We start from the raw sequence: 26,185 nt of genomic DNA on the forward strand, positions 1-26,185 counted from the left end.
TTGCCGCCGTCAGGGCTCGGTCGGCCAGGGCTTGTTGCTGCACTGGGTAAAAACTGGATAGGGTCGCCTCCCACTCGATTATTGTAGGATTGTGTTTGTCCGATATGCTGGAATGTGGCTTCGCTGGCTGCAACGGCCCCGATTCCTCACGGCGGCATTTTGTTGACTTACGCCGGATTGGATGACAAAGAAGTTAGCTCTACGCATAAAACATTCCACTTTACCGCCACGGTGGTCTAGTGGTTATGACAACATTCCAATTTGTTGCTATCGCTTTCATTCCTTGGCCCTTGCTGCGAAACGGTCGCTTTTTTTACCATGCTTTTCTCTTTCGTTATCACACCTGCACGGCCAGAGAGAATCACAGGTGCAACCGGTGTGGATTGTGTGCTCTTTGGGCATAACAAGCTGTGTACGGTCTTTTCCACAATATGAAAGAGTTACAGACGTTTCCTGCATGCATCAACTGGCCATCCCCGTGCCATCACCCACATTACTGCCCTCTATAAAAAATAAGTTACCGCATCAAATAAAAGACAAGATTGTGTGTAGCGGAATAAGAATAACATGAACTGCATTCGTTACTAGGAGTATGAGAGTGTGACAACACATCGCTGCCATGGCAGAGTGCGTGGAAAAGCTCCATACGTAAGCATTGAGAATGCTCTACGTGCAACAGGTACACGTGTGTTTTTTCCGTTTGGAATGTGCGAGACGTACGTCTCTGTGAAAGTGGTTGGCGATGGCGCAATTTGTATTCATACATTGTCGAAGGATTGACAATGCGCGTGAACCATTCTAACGAACATGGTACTGCGACGTAAAATGAAGTTCGTAGCTTTCCTCTTAAATGAAAAATATTTTTATTATGACGCTAGGGCCTCACTTCGAGCAGCCTGGTGCAGATAAAATGATCCTTTCTTGAATCTTAGGAAAAATGAAGACGAATAAGATAGGCGGGAGGGAGGGGAAGAGTTCTTAGATGTAGCCTAACAAAAATTGAGTTGTGTACTGTGCATTGTCGTATAAGAATGAACCATTTTCCTCTCGTGAATCTTGGATAACGAAAAAAGAACTCGGGCATTCTTCTTTATTGTGCCCAATGTTACCAACGATGAGGACAACTTCTTTTGGCGAAAAAGTTGTTCAGAGTGTAATACAGACGCTGTAAACCCATATATCAACGGATCACCAATAAGTGTTGTAAAGAAACGATGTAATAAGGAGGACTATTCAATTTTGGAAGGAACTATGGTGGCGAGGCCATGTTAACAAACTCCAGAGGATTACGCCCTCGTTCCGCCTTTCCTGGCCAATAAACCCAGCAACCTTCGAAAGAAAACGATATGTACTAACGCCATAACAATTCTAAATCAATTCAAGTTTTTACATGGCCATCACCTCATAATTCAGAGGGCTCAAGTGCAGTTGGCTGTATTTTATATAAAAATTCCATTTTCACATTCGCATACTCTGCGAAAGTTATATTATAAGATGTCAATTCTTTTGCTTCAGTTCTTCGTTGTCTGAAGGACTTGCTTATTTCGAAGTGTGTTTTGGACTGTAACTGCCCAAAGAAATTCATCCTTTCGTAGTAAAACAGCCGAAATTTTTCGTTTATTTACGTTTCAGCAGCGAGAATAAACGTACACATCCAGCATACACACTGACAATTGGTGCTTGAAGCTCCGAACCTAATGACGAACTTGCTCCACACAGAATAACTCAATAGTGGAATGTGTCGTGCAGGTAAGACAGTAGTGGCTCTGAGGACCTCAAGAAAGCGAAGATGCCGTCGGTGCTCAACGCCATTGAATACGTTCTGTTCGGAGTTCTGGTCGTGGGAAATTTTTGTCTCGGCCTTTACTTCTCCTTCCGCCAACATGGGCGACACGTCGGTCCAACTTCCGCCGTGCTGGAAGTGTTCCTCGGAAGCAGGACCCTCATGATGCTTCCCCTGGCCGCTTCAACAGTGGCCTCCATCCTTTCCTCAACGGGGCTCGTCGCTATTCCTGCGCACTATTACGCCTACGGTTGGCACCTCATGTGGGCGTGCATAGCACCGCTATTTCTTTTCCCACTGGCAACGCAAGTGTTTGTGCCTGTAATCTACCGCCTCGAAGTGACGTCGATCTTTGAGGTCAGTACAACACCTGCTTTGTTGCAGAAAGCATGCTTCTCTGAGGCACTAGTTTTGACGTGATTGTTTTCAGAATAAGCTCAAGTGACAAGTGAGAGCACGACGCATATGCAGCCGTTTGAGATCTTTTCACCAGCTTAGAAAACCTAGTGGATCAGCCGTGCTTGGTTTTCAAATGGTGGGCTTAACCATGGCTTAAGGTGAGGGGCGTCCCGGGGGGCCCGGCCCCCCCTCCGCAGGTCAAATGTATATCTTTGTAGCAACCATGTAACAAGCGCTGGAGATTATATTTTGCCAATAGTGCTTCGTACGAGGAAATTATATGTCGCCAATAATGATTTCATGGCGATTATTCGGCTGATGTGGTCCGAGCACAACAGGAAAACCGTTATCGTCGTACCGCTGTATGCGTTTCCCCGAGACACTGTACACGACGGGTCACCACAGTGTTCGACTAAGCTTCTTGGCATTTGCACGAGGTACTTGAATGTGAAGCTACCTGCTCGTGAATCAGTGAAGCTCCACCTTCTTGTCTATAGGATACCACTCAATACATATATATTTTTTTTCAATCAATCAATCAATCAATAAGTTTATTATCATGATATAAAAGAATATTACATGGAGTAAAATATACAGACGAGTAAAATTCATACAGAGTAGCATGCAAGAGCCTTTATATACGTCTGCAAAATTTTCTGTTCTTCATTAAAGACTTCTCTCTCTCTCTCTCGAACTCAATATTCATTCGTTTTGTTGTGCATTACGAATCTGGTGTAATACTGAGTGCGTATCCATTTTGCTTAATTTTTTAAACAATTAGGTGTGAAAATAAAATAAAGCGTTATCATGCCTGATGTTCTCATTGCTGTGAGTCATTTAATGAATAATCTGCGTTGCAGCTAGCATTAGTTGCTTTGAGCTCACATATCCTTAACCCTTTACAACACGAGTTTTTTTTTTGAAATATTCTATCCAAAATTCCAATTTTTTTACTGCTTCATTGGATCTGAACAGTGAATAAATGATAGAAATGCACTAGGAATAATGTATTTACTTGTAAAATACTCATAAGCACTTGGAGTTGGTTTCAGTACACTGTGATCATCCTAAACATAGCTTCTGTGGCGTGTGCAAGTTGTGACGAAACTGATTTTTCACCCAGAGTAACACTTAAAGTATATATATATATATATATATATATATATATATATATATATATATATATATATATATATATATATATATTTAGCGTTAGCTACACTGGCCTAGCCGCGCCAGTTTCGCGTGCCTCCTCAAGAGCCGTGCTGCGCATGCGCGAGGATCAGTGATGTCACACAGCTGGCGCAACGAAGCCGGCAGCTCCCGCGCACTCCGCCGCGGCCGTTCTGCGCTTTCCAGAGGAGTGACGTCGTAGCCGTGACAGACGTACTGGCGCCGGCGCGCGCGCAGCTACTAGCCTTCGCTGTTCAGTCTCTGTCTGACACTGCGCTGGAGCCGCTTGATAGCGCCTCTGACTGTCGTTTTGCCAGTGTGGTATAGCCATGGAGAAGGAGAGCGCAAATGCTGCTCAACGGCGCAGAAGAGCGGAGAAGCTTAACTCATCGGATCCCGAAGTAGTTGCCTGGCAAAATAAATATACGTGTGCCACGTAATACGTATTCCGTGTGTGTGTCATTGGAGCAGCAGTAAGCATGATACTCAAGCTAATCCTATACAATCCGGAAAGCTAAGAATAATCAGCTGAACTTTTGCTAACGCTACGTTATCCTGGCATAGCCAAGCTAAGCCACTGCAACATTTTTTTTTCACGCTTTCTCTCTGCCCTTAGTCTATATGAAGTTGGCAGACATCTGTCTATAAAATCAGTCGACGTTCAATAGCTGTGTTTTTAGACTTGTCTAAAGAAAGCCTACGGATATAGGGCAGCACTCGTTGTTGTAGACTAGTCTACAAAAAGTCTAAGGTCTAAGTCTATAAGGTCTGTAGATTAGTAAAAATTCATTATTGTAGATTAATGCCTGTAGAATGTCTGCAGAAAAAAGTGTATAGGTTTATATAAATCTACTTTCGTTCACTTTTGTCTATAGGAAACGTGCATTGAGCCGGTGGCACCGCGGTGCGGGAGTGAACGAAAGCGACTATCGGGCTCGGCGCATAAGCCGACCCATGAGTGGAGCCGTGTCGGGTTGTTAGCGGTGCTTCGCAATGTCGCGTATGAATTGCTGTGTCGTAAACTGTGTCTATAACTGTAAGAACTACGCACCTGGAACATAGTTTTTCTGTTTTCCGCGGTGACCGTGCTTCAGGAACCAGCGGGAACGCTGGATTAGTGTACGCCGCGTAAACCAAGTGATCCCTGGCGTGTTTACGAATTACGTGCTGTAGCGAGTTCGCTGTGGATTTACGCTCCACGCAAGTCAACTGATATTTTTACAGTGCTGATCGAACCGAGTGGCAGCCGGCAATGTGATGTCAAGTCAACAGTCTACATTGTGTTGGCGGAAAGCCATCGACAGAACCAGCAATTCTACCTCGTGCGCTGCTGTTGTTTTTCCGCCGTACTGCAGTTTGTCTAGCGGCGCAGATCGTAAACAGGAACAGTACGGAAAAAGCCCCGCATATCTGGCAAAATTCGTGGCGGACCGCGAGACCTTAAAAATTTATTCCCCTTGTAAGTTGTACTGCCGTTGACCTTAGCAGTACTATGCGTGCAATGGACGCCGCGCCACGCCGTTCTATTGCGCTACGTGACAGCTCAGGTATAGTGAACTAGAATATACTCTAGTGGCACCACCGGCAGGCCGCGCCGCCTCTCTGGGAGGTCCGAAACGCCACGGACCGCCGCTAGGATTTCTCGTGGCGCCACTGCGCCTTTACCTAGGCGCGGCGGAGCGGCCGCGCGGCACATATCAATCAATGATGCACAGTAGTTCACCACAGCGCAGCTGCCGGAATCTCGCAAATTTCACCGAATCTCGCAAATCTCGCCGAATCTCGCTACGATTTGATTGCTTGACAAGTACCCGAGTGATCTTTTGCATTTTTTCGCACGGACCATAGTGGAGCAGCTGTCTATATCTTGTCGGGCAACGTATCCGCTCAAACAAAGACACGACTTCACGTTAAACAATCAAAACTGCGAATCAGTTTGGCTGGAATTTTATTTTATCGAACTTTCTCGACATTGATAACACAAATTTCATGTTTGGTTGCCTTTACCCATCACTTTCTTCCTCAGGTTGAGATTTTTATGTTTCTCGCGAAAAAATAACGGCAAGGTTATTTTCAGATAACAAAAAAAATATGATAACCATGGGTTATATACATAAATAATGGACTCATCCCTGAACTCTTAAGTTATTATCTTGTTTTCATGGTTTAGTTACGGATGTCTACCCCTGCTTGCTCAGCTAGTTCTTGGCGGCTCGAGCAGTATAATCGATCATGCATTGTCTAATCTTTTGTTTTCCGTCTCACGTTGGAGTCTTTACAAAATGACATTACTGACCACTTCCCCGCCATTGCGCGCACTACATATCTGCCCGGTATTCTTATTCCAACTCTTACACTCTGGTTTGTATAACAAATCATTGTTAGAAGCTCTATCTAATGCTTACTAGTTTGCTGTTCTTGACACCAATTATCCGCACGCACCCTTCTCGCGAATTCTAATAATGTTGCTATCGCATTATCACTCCTGGTCGCATCCGTCCATTTCTCATCACCTCATTTCTTTTCAGAGCGCCCATTTCTCACTTGTCGCGCGTTCTGGGACCCGTTTCTTGTAGACATCAAAACACTTATTATTCACGAATTCGAGAAACACCTAAAAGCAGGCACGTCGGAAGGATATTTTTCGTGGGGGGTGCAAACCCGTGTTGGATCGGGATGGGAGAGGGGAAGCGCTGGTGGGGCTTGCAGGGGGGAACCGGGGGTGCAAGTGCCCCTTTTGCACCCCACTGACGACAAGAAAAGTCTTTTGTCCAATACTTATGTGTAGCCCATATATTCATTAGACTATACCCTGTGTCCTATAATTTATTCTAGTCTGATTTAGCCTGTTTGTTTTGTGAAACTTTATACTGTTGTTTACAATCCTTGTCATGGAAATGTCCTTTTCAGTATATGTATGCCACATGATGTATACTGTTATTTTATGCGTCATTCATATGCCTTTCCAAATTATTCTTTGTAGTTCATGTAATTTGCACTGTTTATATAATCTTCACTATCGCGCAACACTTCCTTTATCTTTATTATTTCGAGATTTTATATTCCTTAATTATATTATTCATGTCAAAAACCAGCTATTGCTCTTTGTACTCGGCCTATATAAACTGCTGTAGCGTAGTTTTTATGTATTGTTTGAAAATAATGTCCCATTCCAGTCTTCGAATTCGGGACCTCCTCCTGCATATATCCCAGCTGTAATCTTATAGTCATCTTTTAATCATCGCAATTAATAAAGATGCGTCCGTTTTTATTTCCGATCTGAGCACTGTGTCCTCTACCATGAACTACTATATAATAAGCCTGCACCACAACTGTAATGAAATAGGGCCGTACGTGTGCACATAATGAGCGATCGCTGTGTAGCGAATGTTCTGAGCGCGTGCGGTAAATATGAAAAAAAAATATGTGTACGTGGCCAAAATAAAGCAGCTGAGCCATGCGGTGAGCAAGCTGGCTGTTTTATGTTTGCAAGAACCAGCAAGCAAACACACGCATTAGAATTAACCGCAGCTACAACTCTGAGGGGCCCGCGACGGCCCGACAACGCAGCCAAAGCTGCTTGGAAATGTAGCAGTGGCGTCATCTCGCTGAATCCGCGTAAAAAGGGGACGCGGGAGCCCGGCCGGTCGTGCCATAGAGTATATTATCGCTCACTATAGCTCAGATATCACGTGCAAAGCTGGCACGCGACAAAGTTGCTCAAGGACACATGCAGCCCGAGCAACGTCTACAAACGGAGCTGAACTACAGCACAGAAAACTTCGCGGAACTGTCACGCAATAATGACTGCGACCTGCAGTTCGGGGATCGTACGTCTTACTTGCGCCCATCGCAAGGGGTTGCCTAACACGTGTCAGACAAAAACACCATCGTTTGCTAAACAAAAAGCAGGTAAAATGACGAGAAAGAATGTATACAAACATCGATGGCGGCGGCCTATGGTTAGACGTTTACGCTGCCCGGCCGCACGGATCGCCCTTTCAAAACGCTCTGTCGCACATCCGCTTTCTGTCACATGAAAAACACGATTGATTCAGTATAATTTGTGTCCTTTCTCTTCGTTTGAGGTGCCAAAAGAATCCTGCACTGCTAACTTTCTGAAAGCCGACCCCTTTTCTCAAATATGTCGCATTCGTGCACACGTACCTGCATGCAACGCGGGCGTAGCAGACGGAGAGACGACGATTCGTAGCACGCCAGTGGAAACTGAAGTGGCCACAAGGGACTACTCGTGGCGATGGCGGCGCATTGGTGCAGAGTACTGTGGCGCCACCTGTAGCTGCTGCACGTTTCCCATAAAATATTCAAACACAAAAATCTATAGACTGTCCATAGACTTTATAAGACGTAATATATTGATTGTCTACGGACTTAAGGGGTTCACACTTTTTTGTAGATTGTGGTCTACAGTTCGCCTAGAGGCAGTTTCTGTAGGCCAGTCTATAGCTTATGCATAGACTTTATCCAAATGAACAATAGAAAGAACGAGGCAAGGCACACATAAAGGAATGATAAGCACACGCATTCATTTACAGCTGAGCTTTAATCGGAAAAAGACACAAAAATGTACAAATACACTTACTACAGAGCATGCGAGAAAAATTAAATGCTGAGCCATTTTTTGCACTCAATGCAGCGGTGCTACTTCACCGTTAAACTAATTTTTATTAGACGGGACATATATAGTTCATCAAACAAATAAAAACTGGAGTGGCAGGACGAATATTTGCCCTACTTTTCTGACACAAATACAGCGACAAGCAGAGCATGCACTCGCTGAACAAGCTTAATTGAACTGCCACTCACATCTACCAACGATAATTTATATATACGTTGTGTGCTAATTCAAATGCATTGGGTTTGCAGTTTTATGTGCATTTACTGTTACTACCAGTACATAACGTGTTTCACAGAAATTAAGTACCTTCAAGTAAGCTTCCTTTACACACCTAATGCAGCAGAGAAGGAAAATTTTTTCGAGGGCCTCGTTTCTGTGCTAGAAACAATCAAATTAATGGAACAGACAATTAGACAAGGGAAAGTATGGCGGGCATTAATTGTTGTCTTTAACTGTAGTGTAGCAATAATGACGTAAGTTGAAACGGATTAAGGTGCACGAAAAATCACCCTTTCCATTGGGTGGGACCTGCAGCCACAATTTTCGAATTACGCGTTCTATGCTCTACCAATTGAGCTATGATGAAAGGCTTTGCCCCGTCCACTTAGATTGGTTTTTATGTATGTGTAATGCCTGGAAGTGTTAGCCAGCGCCACTCGCAGCCCCGGCGGCGAGTGTGGAACACTCATTTTTGGCACAGGGCGTCCCGTGGCACGTGCTCTTTGCATGAGCCGGCAGCTGACCAATAAACCCTCGCAAGCTAACCTGAGACATTAAGACTGCCGGGGCGAGAACCTCGCTGAATGAACGAAAGAAGGGCATCTCCTCGATTCACTTGGTTGTGTCTAACAAACAAAAAATTTCCCCTTCTCTCGTTCATTAACAGCAAGGGCCTAGATACGTATTCGACACATATCTGGGTTGTGTGTCGCATGAAGGACTGACATCAAAACAAAGTTTCAGGTTACCTTCGCACTGTCATTGAACATCATACCTGCATCTTTGCCAAGAAAGAGACATTTATGATCTGTAGAGTGCCTTGCCCTTGGATGATCTGTTTACGAGAACACTCGTATGTGTTTCATATGTGTTTCTTTGCGCTACCTGCCTTAACATGATGATCTGTTGTTGGTCTGTATTGTTTCTAAAGATAACTTTAGTGTACAGATCTCTTTGCTGGTTACTTTTGCACTGCAGTAAATTGCTGCCCTTATTAGTCGTGTTAAAATATTTGGCGGTGTGAAGTGCAAAACTAGTAGCCTAGATATCAACTTTTTTTCGACTTTAGGAAGCTGTATTTTTCGATAACTTTTTTCCACGCAGTACATCCGTCTGCGATTCAACAGCACAATATCAATGAGCGCATGTGCCATTTACATCATTCTGACGGTAAGTGCAGCAAAAATCCTAATCCAGTAAAGTCCCTAACACCCGTTCCCACATCAGCAATATAACACGTCGTAAAATAAATTCCAATGAAAAACTATATCAATATGGAAATAAAAATGATTACGCATATCGAATCTTTCGCAAAGGTTAGCGTCGTCAGTGCGCGCCCAAGCATGTGGGAGAGAACCCCAGTCCGGGATCCACAGCATGATCTCGGCGACGACACGGGCCCGTTAAACAAATGTCTGGCGGACCTCGGGAGGTCCGTCGCAGAGGGCATTGTCCCACAGCTCTTAGCCCTCAAATGGTCGTGCATATTTATATGAAGCTTAGAATTACAGAGAGCTGAGCTAGTTGGTAAGTATTCATTATAAAAAGACAGGACGTGCAAGCACGGATATATGAAAGAAGTGACGACACCACAAACGCTGACTAACCACTGAAGAGAAGCATAACGTCGGAAAAGAAAAAAAAGGCACGAAAACTTATCTGCGCATGCCCATGCAATAGGCGAACCTATCAATCCGGCACACGTGGGGCTCTACGTGAAAGATAACTGTTAAGGCATTTGATTTCATCTTTATGTAAGTTAACAGACGCTTGGCTCACGCGTGCGCTACCACTATTCTCCATATGCCATGCTTCAATCATCAGGCACGTTTCTTCATTCCTATGCCGGTACAAAACTGCGCATTCATCGAATTTTGGCGTGCACATACAATCTCGACATTGTAAAGATAGCTTAGGAGGTGAGACAATTGTTATAGCGCGAACTCAGGACAAGGGCAAAAAGTACACGAAGACGTCCTGAGTTCGCGCTACAATTGGCATGAGCTACCAACTAGCCGTAGCCACCACCCATAGAAGGTGAGCCTCCGGTTAGCGATCTCTTATATTGATGCAGTGGCCACTGTCGCTGAACGTTTAAAGAAGTCCATTATGTTAAGTCCGAGCATGGTTTGAGAAAGCGATAGGAAGAAACATGCCGTATATATACTGTACATTCATTGCGTATCTCACAGGCTAAAGAATATATGAAGTAGATACGGCTTTAATGTTGTTTTCACGGCTGCCAATAAGCTATAGGTAAGATTTGCGCCGCTGTGCAGAGGAAGAATGAGCCAGTAAAAGACAAGAAGCGGACCGATATTTGTTTTGTAAGACGCACGAAAAAATTCACTGATTGTACTAGAAAGGTGGTGTGTAAGGTCCCATTGAGCTGCGGACGCTTCTACGTAGGACAGACGGGCCGATGCATTAACCAGAGATTATTGGAACATAAGAGATCGCTAACTTAAGAGTGGAAGTGCCCGCCAAAATTCGATTAATGCAAGGTTTTGCACCGGCATAGGAATCAAGAAACGCGACTAATGATTGAGGCATGACATATCGGTAATAGTGGTAGCGCATGCGTGAGCCAACCATCGATTAACTTGCATAAAGGTGAAGTCAAATGCCTTTACAGTTATCTTTCACGTAGACCCCCACGCGTACCGTATTGATAGGTTCGCGTATTGCATGCGCATGTGCAGATAAGTTTTGGTGCCTTCTTTCTTTCCCGCCGTTATGCGTATCTTGAGTTGTTAGTCGGAGTTTGTGGTGTAGTAACTTCTTTCTTGTGTCCGTGTTTGAACGCCCTCACTTTTTAGAATGAATATGTATATGGTGGTGAGTAACTAAATAAAGCTGAATGGATTAGTAATCATCCAATTATTTTTAAACGAGCTTCAAAACAGAAAAAAAAGTAGGGTATCCTTAATTTTAGGTCTGGCGGTACCTTGCGTCGAATTTTCCAGAGGGTGGGCGCCCGCCCAAGCGACTATGTACTTCGTTCTGCCGGGCACCAGGTCGGAAGTGCACTTGTACCTATTTCACTGGTAGGTACCCGGCGGCAACAATTCTCTGCCTCCCACAGCAGCGGTGCATGCACGACTATTTCATCAAGGCTGTGGTGTGTTAAGATGCACCCAGGGGCCTTTACAGAACCTTATGGGGCACCTTTCGAGATGAGTGCTCAAGAACAACCGAATGCCAGGTTGGTGTACGCCTCTACCTCCAGGAAAAACCGGTGGGTTTCCGGTAGGCACTGGGAATCGGAGCTGATGCCTATCGCATTGGAAGCGGACGCTCTACCACCGCTGCGGTGAATAACTTTTTCCCTTATGGTACCCACCCTGTGGGAAATTTGCGGCATGGGACCGCCAGGCCTAAAAATAAGGTCACTATCATTTTTTTTGTAATATAATGTTAGCGCAAGGGGAACGTTATATTGGAATGATGCTGAATGGCGTTATTTTCCTTGGATGTATGAACACAAGGGATGCGGGTAGAAGCGATTCAATGTGAACTAATAACTCACTCTGAAAACATTGTCAAGATTTGTGAATGATGATATATTACGCGACAGATGTGCACGAGTAAAAACAGTTACCGGTCAAGGGAGTGATTAGCCGTGCACTTCATATGGGCTTGTCTCTCCTCAAATTGGAGAACGCGAAAGGACAGTCAACGTGCATCCGCTACGGTTACAATGAATTGCATGCGCATAAGTCACAAGAATTTATGCAAATGTGTACTAGGTTGTTAATAGTGTTGGAATGCAACATACGGCCATAGCACCAAAGCTTTCATGTGTTTATTTTTCCTTTTTTGTGGGTCACGTGCCGTTTGCATGTACAATAATTTCGTATTGTCTATACTCCACAACCTTTGTTCTTCATGCTTGTCCAAGTGTCGACGACCTTGCACAATACATATTCTACGAATTCAAAACTTGAAGTGCCAGCTTATTTATTTCTTGCGAGCATCTGGCGGCTTTACATATCGAATGCGTGACGATTATTGTAATCTTCACTACAACCTAATAAATGTTTTGTCGCGTGCTTCAAACTGAGCCGCAGCCACATCAGCGGGAAATATGATGGGCTGCTTAGTCTCTTTTTATTTATTCATTCATATTACCCACAGCGCCTAATGGCATTAGAGTGGGTGCTCCCTGTGAGCTATTAATTAGAGCATTTAATATTAGGCCTCACTATTAATGTCTCACTCGTTTCTCACTGGTTTTCGCGAGTGTCGCAGACTGAGCATCGCGGAAACCAGATGAATTCAGTTCATTCACACGAATATCTTACGTTGAGGAACAGGCGCATTCTAGGAAATTTGTCGAACCTGACTGATGCCTGGGAAACTTGTCGACGATAACGTACACCAAAAACGATGGGTTTCGTAAATTCATAAGAATTCGCAGCGAAGATGAGAGGGAGTTGATGGTAGAATTATATCTTTATCCTGTTTTTGCTATCACGACAGTTAATCGTCGACTTGCCAAGCAATTTATAGAATACCTCTGCAGTGCGATCGAAGAGAGGACATTGAATGGTATTTTCTAGCAATTCTCACAATGGAGACCCGCGAGCCGTAATGTAGCGAACCACGCTCACAAAGGAAAGAGGGACAGCTCATTCCTTTCAATTGGAGCAATCTAATAATACAGAAATACTAGAAACACATCAGGGGCGTAGCCAGAAATTTTTTTCGGGGGGGGGGGGGTTCAAACATACTTTATGTATGTTCGTGCGTGCGTTTGTATGTGTGCGTGTATATATACACATGCAAAATTGAAAAATTTCGGGGGGGTTTGGACCCCCCCTTGGCTACGCCCCTGAAACACATGAACGCAAGCTTCGCGAAGCGGTCTGTTATCCCACGTTTACCTTCTTATTCGGTTGCGTCGTTTTTCAAGACATCAATGCTTACCTACTGGCCCAGTGGTCAGTTCTACATAGGAGACCTCACTGCTACGTTAATGACGCTATTGAACAGAGGACGCTCACTCATACGTGGGACGCATGTTTGCTTGAACATTCTTTGCAGCAAAGCGTCGGCGCTATCGCTATATTCGCAGCGTCCTTGGCAATTCAAACAGGTACCGTACAATTCATTTCTGATATTATTGATCGAAGCGGTGGAGCGAATCAGAATAGTCCACAACTTTCCCACTAAAGCCTTTCGCTTAGCTTCATTGCTTCAGAAGTTAGTTAATTAAAGTGGCCTAATTAAGCAAAATAATGAGAACACAATAAAATAGGCGGACGTATACTCCAGGCAATATATAGTCACCAACATGCATTTGGTTGCGTCGTCATTACGTTGGCATGAACTCTGGTTAAAGATAGATATGGAGCACACTATATATATATATATATATATATATATATATATATATATATATATATATATATATATATATATATATATATATCCATTTCTTATGTTTCAGCGCAAGGAGACACGAACACGAGCAAGAAGGGACGAGGACACGGCACATACCTCAGGAACAACTCCTTGTTTTTAGTTCCTGCCGATAAAGAAGGCGGTTTTACTGTGCTTGAAAAAGGAGCGTATAATTCTAGGGCATTAGCCGCGATAAGTTCTGTCTTTGTAAAACGAAACGACGTATGCCCTGAAAAAGTCAAGAGAGAGGCGCGTAGGTTGTGTAGGGGTCTTGATCTAGAAACAGTTATTCGCTATCTGGACAAGACCAAGGGTCTGTGTTTGCGGATGTTTTTTTTCTGCAAAGACACATAAAGAGGATTGCCCGTTCCGTGTAATTATTTCAGAGAAGGGCTGTTGGCAGGAAACAGTTGCCCGGTTTCTACAGGCAAAACTCAAGGTTTTAACCGTTGACGACCCTTTCATGATTAGCAGCTCTGACAATGTGATTGATTTTTTTAAAAGAGAACAATCATGCAAACTTCTCTGTCTTCTCTCTGGACATTAAAGATCTGTTTCTTTACCTCATAAGGAACTTTTTATGTGCGTGGAAGACGCTATTGACAAACACGGCACTGTGAGCTTCCAGAACGAAGTAGGTCTATCCACCAGCCAGTGTTTAGAGCTTTTAAAGTTTTATTTGTCTTCCACGTTCGCCGATTACGGTGGCCAAACGTTTTTGCAGAGAGAAGGCGTTTGTATTGGTTCCTGTCTCGCCTCCTTTTTAAGCGACCTCTATCTCGCGCACTACGACAGGGTTCTTCGGACTCGCTTGGAGGCAACGATGGTTGCTAAGGTTTTTCGATACGTCGACGACTATTTGGTGTTCGTACAGTGTGACAGTGAATCCGTAGCGCTTGCTACATCGACCATTTGCTCGGTTTTCCGCGAATGCCTGGAACCTTTAGTAATAACTTGTGAAGAGCCAGTCAATGGACGCATTAGATTCTTAGACCTCACCCTTCATATTTTAGACAGTCACACGTGTTGGTGCTACGAACCCCGAGGAAAGAAGCCCCTCCTACCGTACGCATCTGCGCATTCGAAATTAGTCAAACGGGGCATCATCAATCTGTCTCTTAGAAATGCTCTCCTAAAAACGTGTGGGCATCGCACGCAGGAAAGTTTTGACAACCAAGTTTCGCGCCTCTGCTCAGCTGGCTACCCCATCCAGCTGCTTACGGCGGTGGCTGGCAGCATGTTAAAGAAATGCAATACTGGAAATCGTGAGGTCACATCGCAGACCCCCAGAAAAAAAGTCGTTGTGGTGCCTTATATGCATAACCTGAGCCACAATCTAAAAAATATTGGCAAAAGAGTTGGTGTGGATGTTGTTTTTTTCCACCCCATTAAAACTTTCTGGTTTGTGCGCACGTGTGAATAATTCGACGCAGAAGCGTTATAACTGCAGCAAGAAGCATCGCTATCAGTTTGTGCCATGCGCAGAAGGTGTTGTTTACTCTGTCACCTTGTCATGTGGGAAAGAGTACGTTGGGCAGTCGGGCAGATGCCTGAATGACCGCCTAAGAGAACATTCTTACAATGTAACCAAACTGTCGACGACTGGGCATCTGGCAGCACACTGCATGCGCTGTGGCTGTAAGCCCATTTTTAACGAAACCAAAGTGATCGCGAGAAGTTCAGACCAGATGACCAGGGAGATTGTAGAGGCTTTCGAGATTAACAAAAGCAAAGATTGTGTAAGCTGCCCGTCTATTTCGCTCACTCAAAAAGAGATAGCATTCCTGTCGCGGTAGCGGTGGCGCTGTGGCCGTTAAGCAGTTTGTTGGTGTGAAGGTGATGTTGACACGTGTTCCCCTCTTTCTTGCGCTCGGTATTTATTCTGTTATCATGAGCAATAAACGTCAGTTGTTAGTAGCGCCGTGTCCTCGTCCCTTCTTGCTCGTGTTCGTGCCTCCTTGCGCTGAAACATAAGAAATGCAGTACCAACTAGCCCACTAGTCGGTTTTATTGCTACACCAATGAAGAAAGCAGATATCCGAATATCGGGGCGCTTGAATGCCGTGCTGCTTTCACATTATACATGTTTTTATCTAAAAGCGTGCAGATCGATTGACACTGTTTACTGCTTTATATTAATTTATTATGTAATTCGTCCTCTAGTAAGATATTTAAGCTAATATACGTAATTGTGCTTAAAGGGGTCATGAAGCACCACTTGGGCTAGTTGAAAAAACACATCCTGCGGAAAGCTGACACGGCTATGAACTGCTCTGCCGAATATTGCAGTCGTGCGCGCAGCGTAAAGGCTACAAGCGGAACGCGAAGTTGCTCTTTCCTCAGGCGCCCTCTTTTCAAACAGAGGCCGGTTCTCACTGTCGTCGGTGGGCGGGGCGTCTGCCGGTTCACGTCGCGTATCTGCTTCTCCGCGTAGCAAAAGACATAGCATCCTCATTGGCCGATAGCCGACATAAATCGAGAGCGGCGTTTGGATCAGATGCGCTTCTTGTAACGGGGTGCCGCCATTTGCCGGAGCCGCACTCCTCAGTCCGCTAACTTTACACGGTAGCCGCACTCGCGCATGCGAATCACAGCGGGAGAGCGATCGCGTTTCATTACGCGCGCTGACGTAACTTCTTTCCCCCCGTGCCATCCCTCTCTGTGTAGCTTCCAGAGGGCTCGTCGGCCCGAGAAAAGAGAGAAAGCGCTGAGAGCGTGCGCCAAATCCCCGTAACTCAGCTCATTCTTGAGAGATTCGAGAAACTTTTGTGGCAATCGATTCGGGACGCAGTAAACTACGATACTGAGGTCACTAGATCACTACTTGCAAAATTGGCTCACGACCCCTTTAAAGGGCCCCTCACCAGGTTTGACAATTTTGAGCTAACGAGCGCAATGCATACACTGGGTGTTCACGATCACGTCTGCCAAAATTTGCAACGCTACGCGCCGCGGAAATCGGCCAAATTTCAAGCTGGACGCTGCTTGCCCTTCCTCTCGCGGGCGCGCGCTTTAGAGAATGAGGGGATGACGTACATGAGAAAATGTCCCTACGTAGATTGCAGTGCTGTGACATCGCTCCTCCACGTAGACGACTGTGCTCTGACGTCGCCAACAGTAGCACGTGACACTGCGATAATTATTTGACACGACATGTGTAGTTTGTGTAATTTGTTGCTTGAATAGAATAATAAAACTTAAAAGAAATAATGAGACACACAAAGGGAATGTGTGCGTCTTTTTCATTTTTTTTTCGTGAATTGTAGCGACATGCGGAGCTAATGTGCCTCCCTTTCCTATGCGTCGTGTCCCCGCGGTTAGCGCATCGAGCAGACGCCAGCCCTGGAAACGAAAGTAATGTTCTGGCGCGTTCGAGCACTCATTATGCTGCTTTTTTCTACCGCGTCCAAGTAAACGTTAATGCGGCACTGGCTCATGATACCGACACTCTCGTGCCCGTACAAATGTCTCAACTTTCATGCCCGTCCCGCAGAAACAGGCAGTACACCAGAGAGAACGCGGACAAAACGCCCACGGATGCTACATAAAAAAAAAGGTAGCGGCCGTGCAACGCCGCTCGCGTGCTCGGGCTGGTTCGGACACGTCATGCGCACGTGACCATGCATGCGCATGACGTGTTCATGCGTATGTGTCAACTGAAGAGGGCAGGGAAGGGATTTGGCTTGCTAAGGCTACACGGGGCGAGTGGCAAGGGTTTGAAACTCGCCTCCTCGCATCATGGTTTCGCGCCGCTACAAATTATTGTTTTTCTCAGCACGTAATGAACCGATTTGAAAAATTCTTGCGGCATACTGCTCTTCATTCGGCACACAACAACTTCCAGCGTCTAACTAAAATTTGCTATGGGGCCTGGTGAGGGGCCCTTTAAGTGCCACTATTGTATTCATGACTTTTTTTTTGCAGAACGCTTGATATTTATTAGTTCAAGGTACACTGTTCAGAATGTTTTCTCACGCACTTGAAACAACGAAACAAGAAATACTGGCGAACATTAAGTACTGCTTCACTGAATCACATACTGTACAGTAGAGCTGCGTTTATTGCGCCCGTATCTCGTAAAATACAATTCACGTTACTCCAACTAACCTAGCAAATTAGGGTCGATTCATTCAAAAGATATACGAATATCAGTTTTATTCGACTGTCCTTGTAATACGATAATGTATGTCCTTTCAGTGCTGTGCTTCTTCTTGTTTGTGGTGTCACGCGACCGATCAGAAGTAGCAATTTCTCAGCTTTCAGGAACACTTTTGATCAAGATCAGGAGCCGACAAACTGTATTTTCAAGCTAGCTTGCGGAAATAAGTTTCTAAGCGAGTCGCATTAAACGACTTCGTGGCGACATGCTGTGTAGAACACACGTGGATAGTCACGTGGTCGTGGTGGTGAAGAAGGCTCCAGCAGGACTCGGAAATACGGAACTCTTTATTAGAGTGAACTTGTGCCCGCAAAATTAAAGGTCTGTGTAGAAGCAATTCAAGCTGTACACTGATAGCGGTGTGAACAGCGTCGGACGTCGAGTAATCTGATCAGGAGTAAAACGTGTAGGCATTTTATACTTGTGGCTTCGATGATTCCTGGGTTATCGTTGGTGGCCGGGTCAAGTCCAGAATAAACTCTGGTGTTAATAATAATATCTGGGGTTTAACGTCCCAAAACCACGATATGATTATGAGAGACGCCGTAGTGGAGGGCTCCGGAAATTTCGACCATCTGGTGTTCTTTAACGTGCACCTAAATCTAAGTACACGGGCCTCTACATTTCGCCTGAAAACTCTGGTGTTAGCGTTGCGCACTCAAACTTCACAGAAGCTTCTAAAATAATCTGGAAGTGTCCCAGACATTCGGGCGCGGTTTGCGCAAGGCAGTGATTATACGTTTAACGGACCGGTTATATAAAAATACGAAAAAGAAGCGTGCGTGACATTGCTCCATCTTAACAAGCGTCGTCCAGATGCTTGTAACAGAAGATAGAAGGGGGAAAAGTGCATACTCAAACAAAGTACAATGATAAATGAAAACGCAGAGTCCTAAGGTTCTCTAACGCGTATTAAACGGCTTAAAGCGCACGACATGGACGACTTCAGGTCGTGCGCGGTGCCGCTGAGAGTTCGTGTTGCCGTCCGGGATGACCTCTTAGTCTAGAGCGCCCAGACGTCGAAGCACCTTGTATGGGCCAAAAATTCCCGAAGAAGTTTTTCGCTGGGTCCACGTCGTCGTATCGTTGTCCAGACCCGCACACGTTGGCCGGGTTGGTATTCCACGAAGCGTCGTCGAGCATTGTAACGGTGGCATTCGGTCGTCTGCTGATTCTTGATGAGCAGGCGGGTGAGCTGTCGGGCTTCATCGGCGCGCTAAGGTAGACAGTGACGTCGACGTCATCTTCGTCGGTGACGTTGGGTAGCATGGCGTCGAGCGTCGTTGTGGGGCTCTTTCCGAAAATAAGCTTGAAAGGGGCCATCTGTGTGGTTTCTTGTACTTCTGGGTTGTAGACGAAAGTTACGCACGTAAGGATAGCGTCTCAATTCTTGTGTTCGACGTCGACGTACATTGCCAACATGTCGTCGAGGGTTTTATTCGGACGTTCTGTGAGGCCATACGTCTGCGGGTGGTAGGCAGGGGTTCTTCCGTGAGCTGTCTGGCTGTATTTCGAAATTGCTTACGTTTGGTATTCCGTAAAAGCCGTGCCTCTGTCGTTTATAAATACTGTTGGGGCGCCGCGGCGCAGCAGAAAGTTGTCGACGAAGCACTTCGCTACCTCGGCGGCACTACCTCGAGGCAGGGCCCTGGTTTCGGCGTAGTGGGCGAGGTAGTCTGTGGCTACGACGACTCACTTGTTACGCAAAGTTGACGTCGGAAATGGCCCGACCAAGTCCATCATCCATCATCCCGATCTGCTGGAAGGGTCAATGAGGGGGATCGATTGGCTGAAGAAATCCTGCTTGCCTTGTCGGCGGTGTCTTGCTTCATTGACAGTCCCGGCATGTCCTCATAAAACGAGCCACGTAGGCGGTAAGGCGTGGCCGGTAGTACTTTTCGTGTATTCTCGCGAGCGTGCACAAAAAACCGAGGTGGCCAGTCGTCGGGTCGTCGTGCAGGCCTTGCAGAACTGCTGGTCGCAGTGCCGAAGGTACAACGACAAGGTAGTTGGCTCTGGCCGACGAGAAGTTCTTCTTAGTAAGACGTCGTTTTCAAAAAAATGGCGCCTATCCTCGCCTGAATGCCTTAGGGACGACGGTCGTGTTGCCTTCCAAATACACTGCCAAGGTTCTCAATTCTGGGTCAGCCCGCTGCTGCTCTGCGAAGTCTTCTACGCTCGGAGTTCCCAGGAAAGTGTCGTCGTCATGATCACGTTGCGGTGGCGGGTCAGTAGAAACGCCGGACAAGCAGCTGGCATCAGTGTGTTTTCGTCCTGTGTTAGTACACCACGGTGATGTGCAGTTCTTGGACTCTAAGACTCCAGCATGCGTGGCGACCGGAAGGGTCTTTTAGGTTGGCTAGCCAACGCAAGGCGTGATGGTCGCTCACCACTTTGATAGATGTGCCGTACAGGCAAGGGCGAAATCTTGACGTGGCAAGGCATTCGTTTTCCGTCGTTCAATACTTGACTTCGGCTTTTTATAGCGACCTGCTGGCATAAGCATTGCTCCTTTCCAGAAAGTCCCTTCTGTGTACAAGAACGGCGCCGATAGCTACACTGCTTGCGTCAATTTGAATTTCGGTTTCAGCGTCCTTGTCGAAGTGGGCCAAGATAGCCAGCGAATATAAGCGTTCTTTTAGTCCTTGGAAAGCTTCGACCTGATGTATTTCCCGCTTAAAATCGACGTCTGACTTGGTGAGATAAGTTAGTGATTCGGTGACGTGGGAAAAATCCTTGACAAACCACCTGTAATATGCGCACTACCTTCCCGTCGGGGGGCTGCGGGAAAGTGTTGACAGCAGCCATCTTTTGCGGATCAGGATGAACACCGGATTTATTCGTGACATGTCCGAGGAATATGAGTGCTTTATACGCGAAGCGGCACTTCTCAGGCTTGAGGGTGAGACCCAATGACTGGATTGCTTGAAGTACTGCCTGAAGTCGTCGGAGGTGTACATAAAAGTGTGCGATGAAGACGACATCATCTAAGTATACGAGACATGTTTGCCACTTTAGGCCTGCCGACACCGTGTCCGTAACGGGTTGAAACGTAGCCGTTGCCGAGCAAAGCTCAAAAGGCATGACCTTAAACTCAAAGAGGACGTCTGGCGTGATGAACGCGGTTTTCTTTCGATCCCTTTCATCGACTTCAACTTTCCAGTAGCCCGTCTTCAAGTCCATAGTCGAGAAGTACCTTGCGTTGCACAGGTGGTCCTTCGTGTCGTCTATCCTGGAGAGAGCGTACGCGTCCTTAGTGATCTTGCTTAAACGACAAGACTTGACGCAGAACCGCAAGGTTCCGTCCTTCTTCACTAAGACCATTGGAGACGCCCACGAACTCCTGGACGGCTAGATGATTTCGTCGTGCAGCCTTTCGCCGACTTGCGGCTTCATGGCTTCTAGTTCCCGAGCTGACACTCGATACAGGCTGTGGCGAACTGGTCTGGCGCATTCTTCGGTTATTATCCGATGCTTCGCGAACGGTGTTTCCGTCACTATTTTGCTGCACAAAGTATCGTTTTTTTTTCGTCTGCAAATAAGGGTTTGAAGGTAACAGCATTTTTTGATGGAGTGGTTATTATCGTCGACGTAAGCGAGAGCCTCGTAGGCATATTCAGTGTGATCCTAAGAATAAATATAAGAAACAGCTTCAGAGTGCCGAAAAACAGATTAGTTATCGAAACTTGGCGAATGGAAGCTTTCCAGAACGGTGGTTCACGGTTTCGAAACACGACTACAGCTCAGGCAAGCATCCTGCTTAACAGGGGGAATATCACAAAATAGCAAAATAACACGTAGGATGCTCCGAAAGCCTGCGATATTTCCAATACAGAAAGATAACGTATGGCTTTGAAAGATGAAATGCCAGAAAATTATGAATTAAATAGTCAACTTCGCGCCAAAATCACATTCACACAGAAGAAGAAACACAAGACAGGACGGGCGCTCACTTACAACTGCTTATTCCTTGAGGAAACAGGCTAATATACACCCACTTCTCATCAACACATGCGCAACATGCTCGCTTACCTAATCATGCTATCGGTCACATTCTCTCTAGATACCGTAGTTCCGAGTCATACAGTCTGAGTGACGTCTCGCTAACACAATTGATACCCCGTTTCTTTATGTGATATGCCTCCAAAATTTCCCGCGCTACCTTGCTTTTACTTTTTCCCAGAATCCTAATCTGCGTGAAGCATGGTGTGCATCCACATGAAGCGACATGCGCGCTTCAGACATGTACCAACTAGCCCGACAGCGAGTTCTACTAGAAAATTATGAGTGTTCTAAAGCAAAGTGACTGCTCGTTGCAAAGGGACAAGGTTTGCCTACCTAGTTTAAAGCTTGTTAAATGGCCTGCAAATACGATGGACATTTCCGATGAACATCGCATAAACACGTTAATGTCAATTATGTTTCATGCTCAGCATATCAGATCCATACGTGCTGTAAACGTGATTACGGCACAAACATTCTAAATGAAATTATGCAAATTATTTCGCCTCACGATGGTGACTTGTAAGTGCCGTGTTGCTTGTTTATTACACTACTTAAGAATGGGCATTACAGAGTTCCGAATTGCGAATTTATATGTGCATTACAACGAACTTTCAGTGTTCCATACACCTCTCCTGTGGTGCAACGTAGCGATCGGATTATCAGGAACTGTGTACACAGCACTGGTAAGAACTTTGTGGAATTCTGTCATAGGTACATAATTTTGTTGGTCTGCTGTATAAACGTGCAGAACAGTAGCGCATGAATATTGCACATTGTGAGTTCAGCACTAAACTGAGCGTGAATGCTTTTTCTGGCTCATAGACAAGCGTGTAATTTCATCAAAATATACTGCAGCGTAAGAGCCCAATCAGCGTGGACACCGAAAGGTTCCTAGACGCGAACCATTACAACAGGCACAAGCGATGCGCTTAATCACGACAAATACTGATCTTGAAATGATGCGTGAAATTTAAGCAGGAACATAATAATAATAATATTCTCTAAGTATGAGTATACCTATGGCCCTCGCTGGGCTAAAAGGAAAACAGCGAAACACTGCTAATGTATGGTTCTATGCTCAGTGTGTATTTGGCATTAGCTGCAATCCTGCTCGTGCAAGGAAACACGGTACATTCTGATATATTAGACGCTGATGTCAAGCGCTTTGTGAAGAGCTTCATTTACCGATAGAAAGTGTTCGCAATGGGACGCCCACTCGCCCACCATATTTTATTTTGCTGCAGACGCGCATATGCTGGTCATTCAGCTGGTCTAGTCTGCAGCTGGCCCACTAGCCCAATGTTGAGAGGCTAGTGCTGCTTGAGAGAGCCCAATTAGAACCCACCTACCGAGTTAGCCGGAGTAGCGTGCCATCGTTGCATTGGCTAGTCCATTCTGACTCGGATCAAAATCGGAAATATGCGCTCGGCACGCTTCTTCAAGATGCTGCGAACGCTTATCAGCGCTTGAATCCATTGTTGCCATTATGTGACCGAATATATCGAATGACGACGCCACAGACCCGGTTATGTAGCTAGGCTTCAGTGGGGTACAAATATTTATTTTCTCTTTCTATAACAAAAGCAGAAAAGGAGTGCAGGCTTTCGCAGTCTTTCGCAGTTGATTCTACTCTATACCCATATAACTAGACGCACTGTAGTGAATATGGTTTGCGCTGACAGACCTCCGAGGGTCATTACAAAGCCCTGACTCTGACTTGTTTCAACAGAATGTGTCCATGCGTAAGCTGGGCTAAACTTCAGACTAGCTACGGCTACTATGGATATTAATGCGGAAAACGTAATTATTCCTTTTATTCTCTCTCATGCTGCTAAGATGAACATAGTCAAGGGTTCGACGAATGTCCGTCTGGTCACGTAACATGATGATGAATTTGCGGTCACTGAAAGAAACGTCTCTCACAAGTTTTGCCATTTACTTGGTCAGTGAGCTAAAATCTTCATTGAAATAAATTTATTATTGAATTAGAAAACCTGATATTTGCTTTAGTATTATGGACTGGTTTAACTGATATATTTGTAGTACACCTCTTTCACCACCTGGCAATTCGTCGCGATATAAAGAAAGGTACCTCGCACTAGTTTAAATTACAACATTTTCGTACGTAAGGTCAAGTGTCAGTGAAATAGAACTATTTATTTTCAGCGTCTGTTGTAGTGGCGGTAGTTCCTAGTTTTCTACGACAATTTTTTTCTTCCACCAGGAATTCTTCCTCCTGTTTCGCAGCCATTGATGCAGATCGATGCATTGCATTTTTTACAATAATTCAAATAGACGCATTTCTTTGGCCCCATCTTTACGTATTAAAATGTCGCGTTATAGTAATAATTATGCGATCAAAGCGCGATTAAATTGGTAATTTTTGTTGTACGTTATTTAGGTGCGTACCCCGCTCGCATTCTTTTTTTACAGCATAAAACATATACACTTAACTCTGAATGAATAAATTTCGTACCGCCATTAGCAGGAATTTGTATTTGTAGTGATTGACGACACTGGTAACTAGGAATAAATCAATACTGTTTGCCACTACATGACATCTTTATTTGAAGGGCGGACTACGAGGTGTGGTTTGGACTGACTGTGTTCAGTTCTTGATAATACTTTGCGCCCCAGCAACCATCGTCGCTAAGGTTATATATGACTCCATGTCACCAAACTCCGTGATTCATCCTCCCAATGACCTGGACATCTCCAAGTACATTGCAAAGTAAGTGAACACGAAAGTGAAGTAACATCTTCTATGGCGGCAATCTCGAAATTATATCTGCCTGTTCCTGGTGCATATCATGAACTTCGCTGAAATAAGTTCTGTTTTCTTCTGAAAGTGATTCCTAGCGCTTGCGTATTTCCCTATGCCAAATTTCGCTTGATATTGTAAATTCAATCCTGCTGCGAGTTCACTCAAGGTTAAACAGCTGTCACTTGTAGGCGAAGGTGTCCTGGTGACGCATTTTTTTTTTCGAGGCAGATCGCAGAAATAAAGAAAAGAACCTCGGTGCCTTGCGTAAACCCTTTCAAACAGCGCAGCATAGGAGGTAATGTATCTGATGGTGTCTTGAACACTAGCGTTGAAAAAACAAACATCAAAAACATATGCAGGTATACATAACTTTCACATTGAATATCTCTTTGTATTCACAGATACAGCCTCGATTTTACCAGCGATGAAAATATATGGAGTTGTCTTTTCGGTGGAATCGCCCCAGCAATGTGCCGTTTGTGCTTTGACCAAGTTGTTGCGCAAAGGTTGATAGCATCCAGAACACTCAAAGACGCCCAAAGGTAAGCTTACCGGCTCTATACGCTCCTGAGTTCAAAGTATTTGACAATGATGCAGAAATGCATTGAGGAGTTGTGGCACTTGCGTTCATGTAAACGGCAGGAGGACGCATAGAACGGGAGCATACGAATGCAGGATGAAGGAGAAAGGGGTAGCGCAAGCAAATTAACAAGGAAGAAGCTGGTGCAGACTGTGTATACATACACTGTGCATGAGGCCTTCCGGATCCAGGTTAACATACCTGAAAACAATGGGTACCCTAAAAACCAGGTCGCTGCAACATGCCGTAAAGAGGCGTGTGTTTTCAAGTTACACGAAAGCTGCTGGAAGGCCAGAGGGAGGATGACGAAAAAAAGGTAGAGTAGAAGTGACTTCGGATGTACATACATTTACTTTCTTATGGCATGAAAATAAGGTAGGTCTAAACTGCGCGGCATAGGCCACGTTTCTGCACCAAGAAAGCTTTCGAATGTTTGCGCCCTTACGTGGAATAGAAAAGAAGACACGCTGAGGTCGCAGCGAAGTGAGCGTAGTGTCACACACAGAAACGGTACCATAAAAAGTGGAAGCTGTACAGGTGTTGCCATCCATACGTAAGAAATTGTCCGTTGGAGAAAGTGGAAGACGCGCTACGTTGAGATTAAAGATAGAGTAGCGACGTCTTTTTTGACCGTAATAAGAACATGAGTCAAGGCACTGCCGATAGGGTGGGTGGCAGCAGGATTTCCAGAACAAAAGCCGTTTTGGAAGTTTTATAGAGAAGGTTTAAGGTGTGTGGGATCATACAGACACTGGATATCAAGAAAAAGAGGATTGTGTTATTCAACCTGCAATAAATTTTGTTTGGTCAAATAGAAAGCTTTGTCAGCTGGAATGCGACAGAAATGTGACGCTATACAGTTGAAGAAAAATCGCCAGGCCTGCGCCGAACACGCATCACAGTCACAGCGAAAGCTGGAAGAGCGGCCTTTCTAGAGCCCGTTGTAAAGTCTCTTGGGGCAACTAATACACTTGGAAGGTAGCCACTACGCTACAGATCATAAATTTTGTGAAGTAAGCAAGTACCCACTTTGCCATAAATCATAATTTTTGTGAAGT

At 45.2% G+C, this 26,185-nt stretch overlaps 1 protein-coding gene across 1 annotated transcript; it reads left to right on the plus strand.

Moving 5' to 3' along the window:
• The first annotated feature begins 1,789 nt into the window (after positions 1–1,789).
• Positions 1,790–24,518, plus strand: LOC119398604 (sodium-dependent multivitamin transporter-like). The gene is made up of 5 exons (XM_049417362.1): positions 1,790–2,140; positions 9,318–9,383; positions 13,260–13,311; positions 22,399–22,466; positions 24,396–24,518. The coding sequence occupies exons 1-5, from the start codon at positions 1,790–1,792 to the stop codon at positions 24,516–24,518; spliced, it is 660 nt and encodes a 219-aa protein (XP_049273319.1).
• The last annotated feature ends 1,667 nt before the right edge of the window (positions 24,519–26,185 follow it).

The sequence above is a fragment of the Rhipicephalus sanguineus genome, chromosome 7 (assembly GCF_013339695.2).
Source record: "Rhipicephalus sanguineus isolate Rsan-2018 chromosome 7, BIME_Rsan_1.4, whole genome shotgun sequence".
In the NCBI taxonomy this organism is placed as follows: domain Eukaryota; kingdom Metazoa; phylum Arthropoda; class Arachnida; order Ixodida; family Ixodidae; genus Rhipicephalus; species Rhipicephalus sanguineus.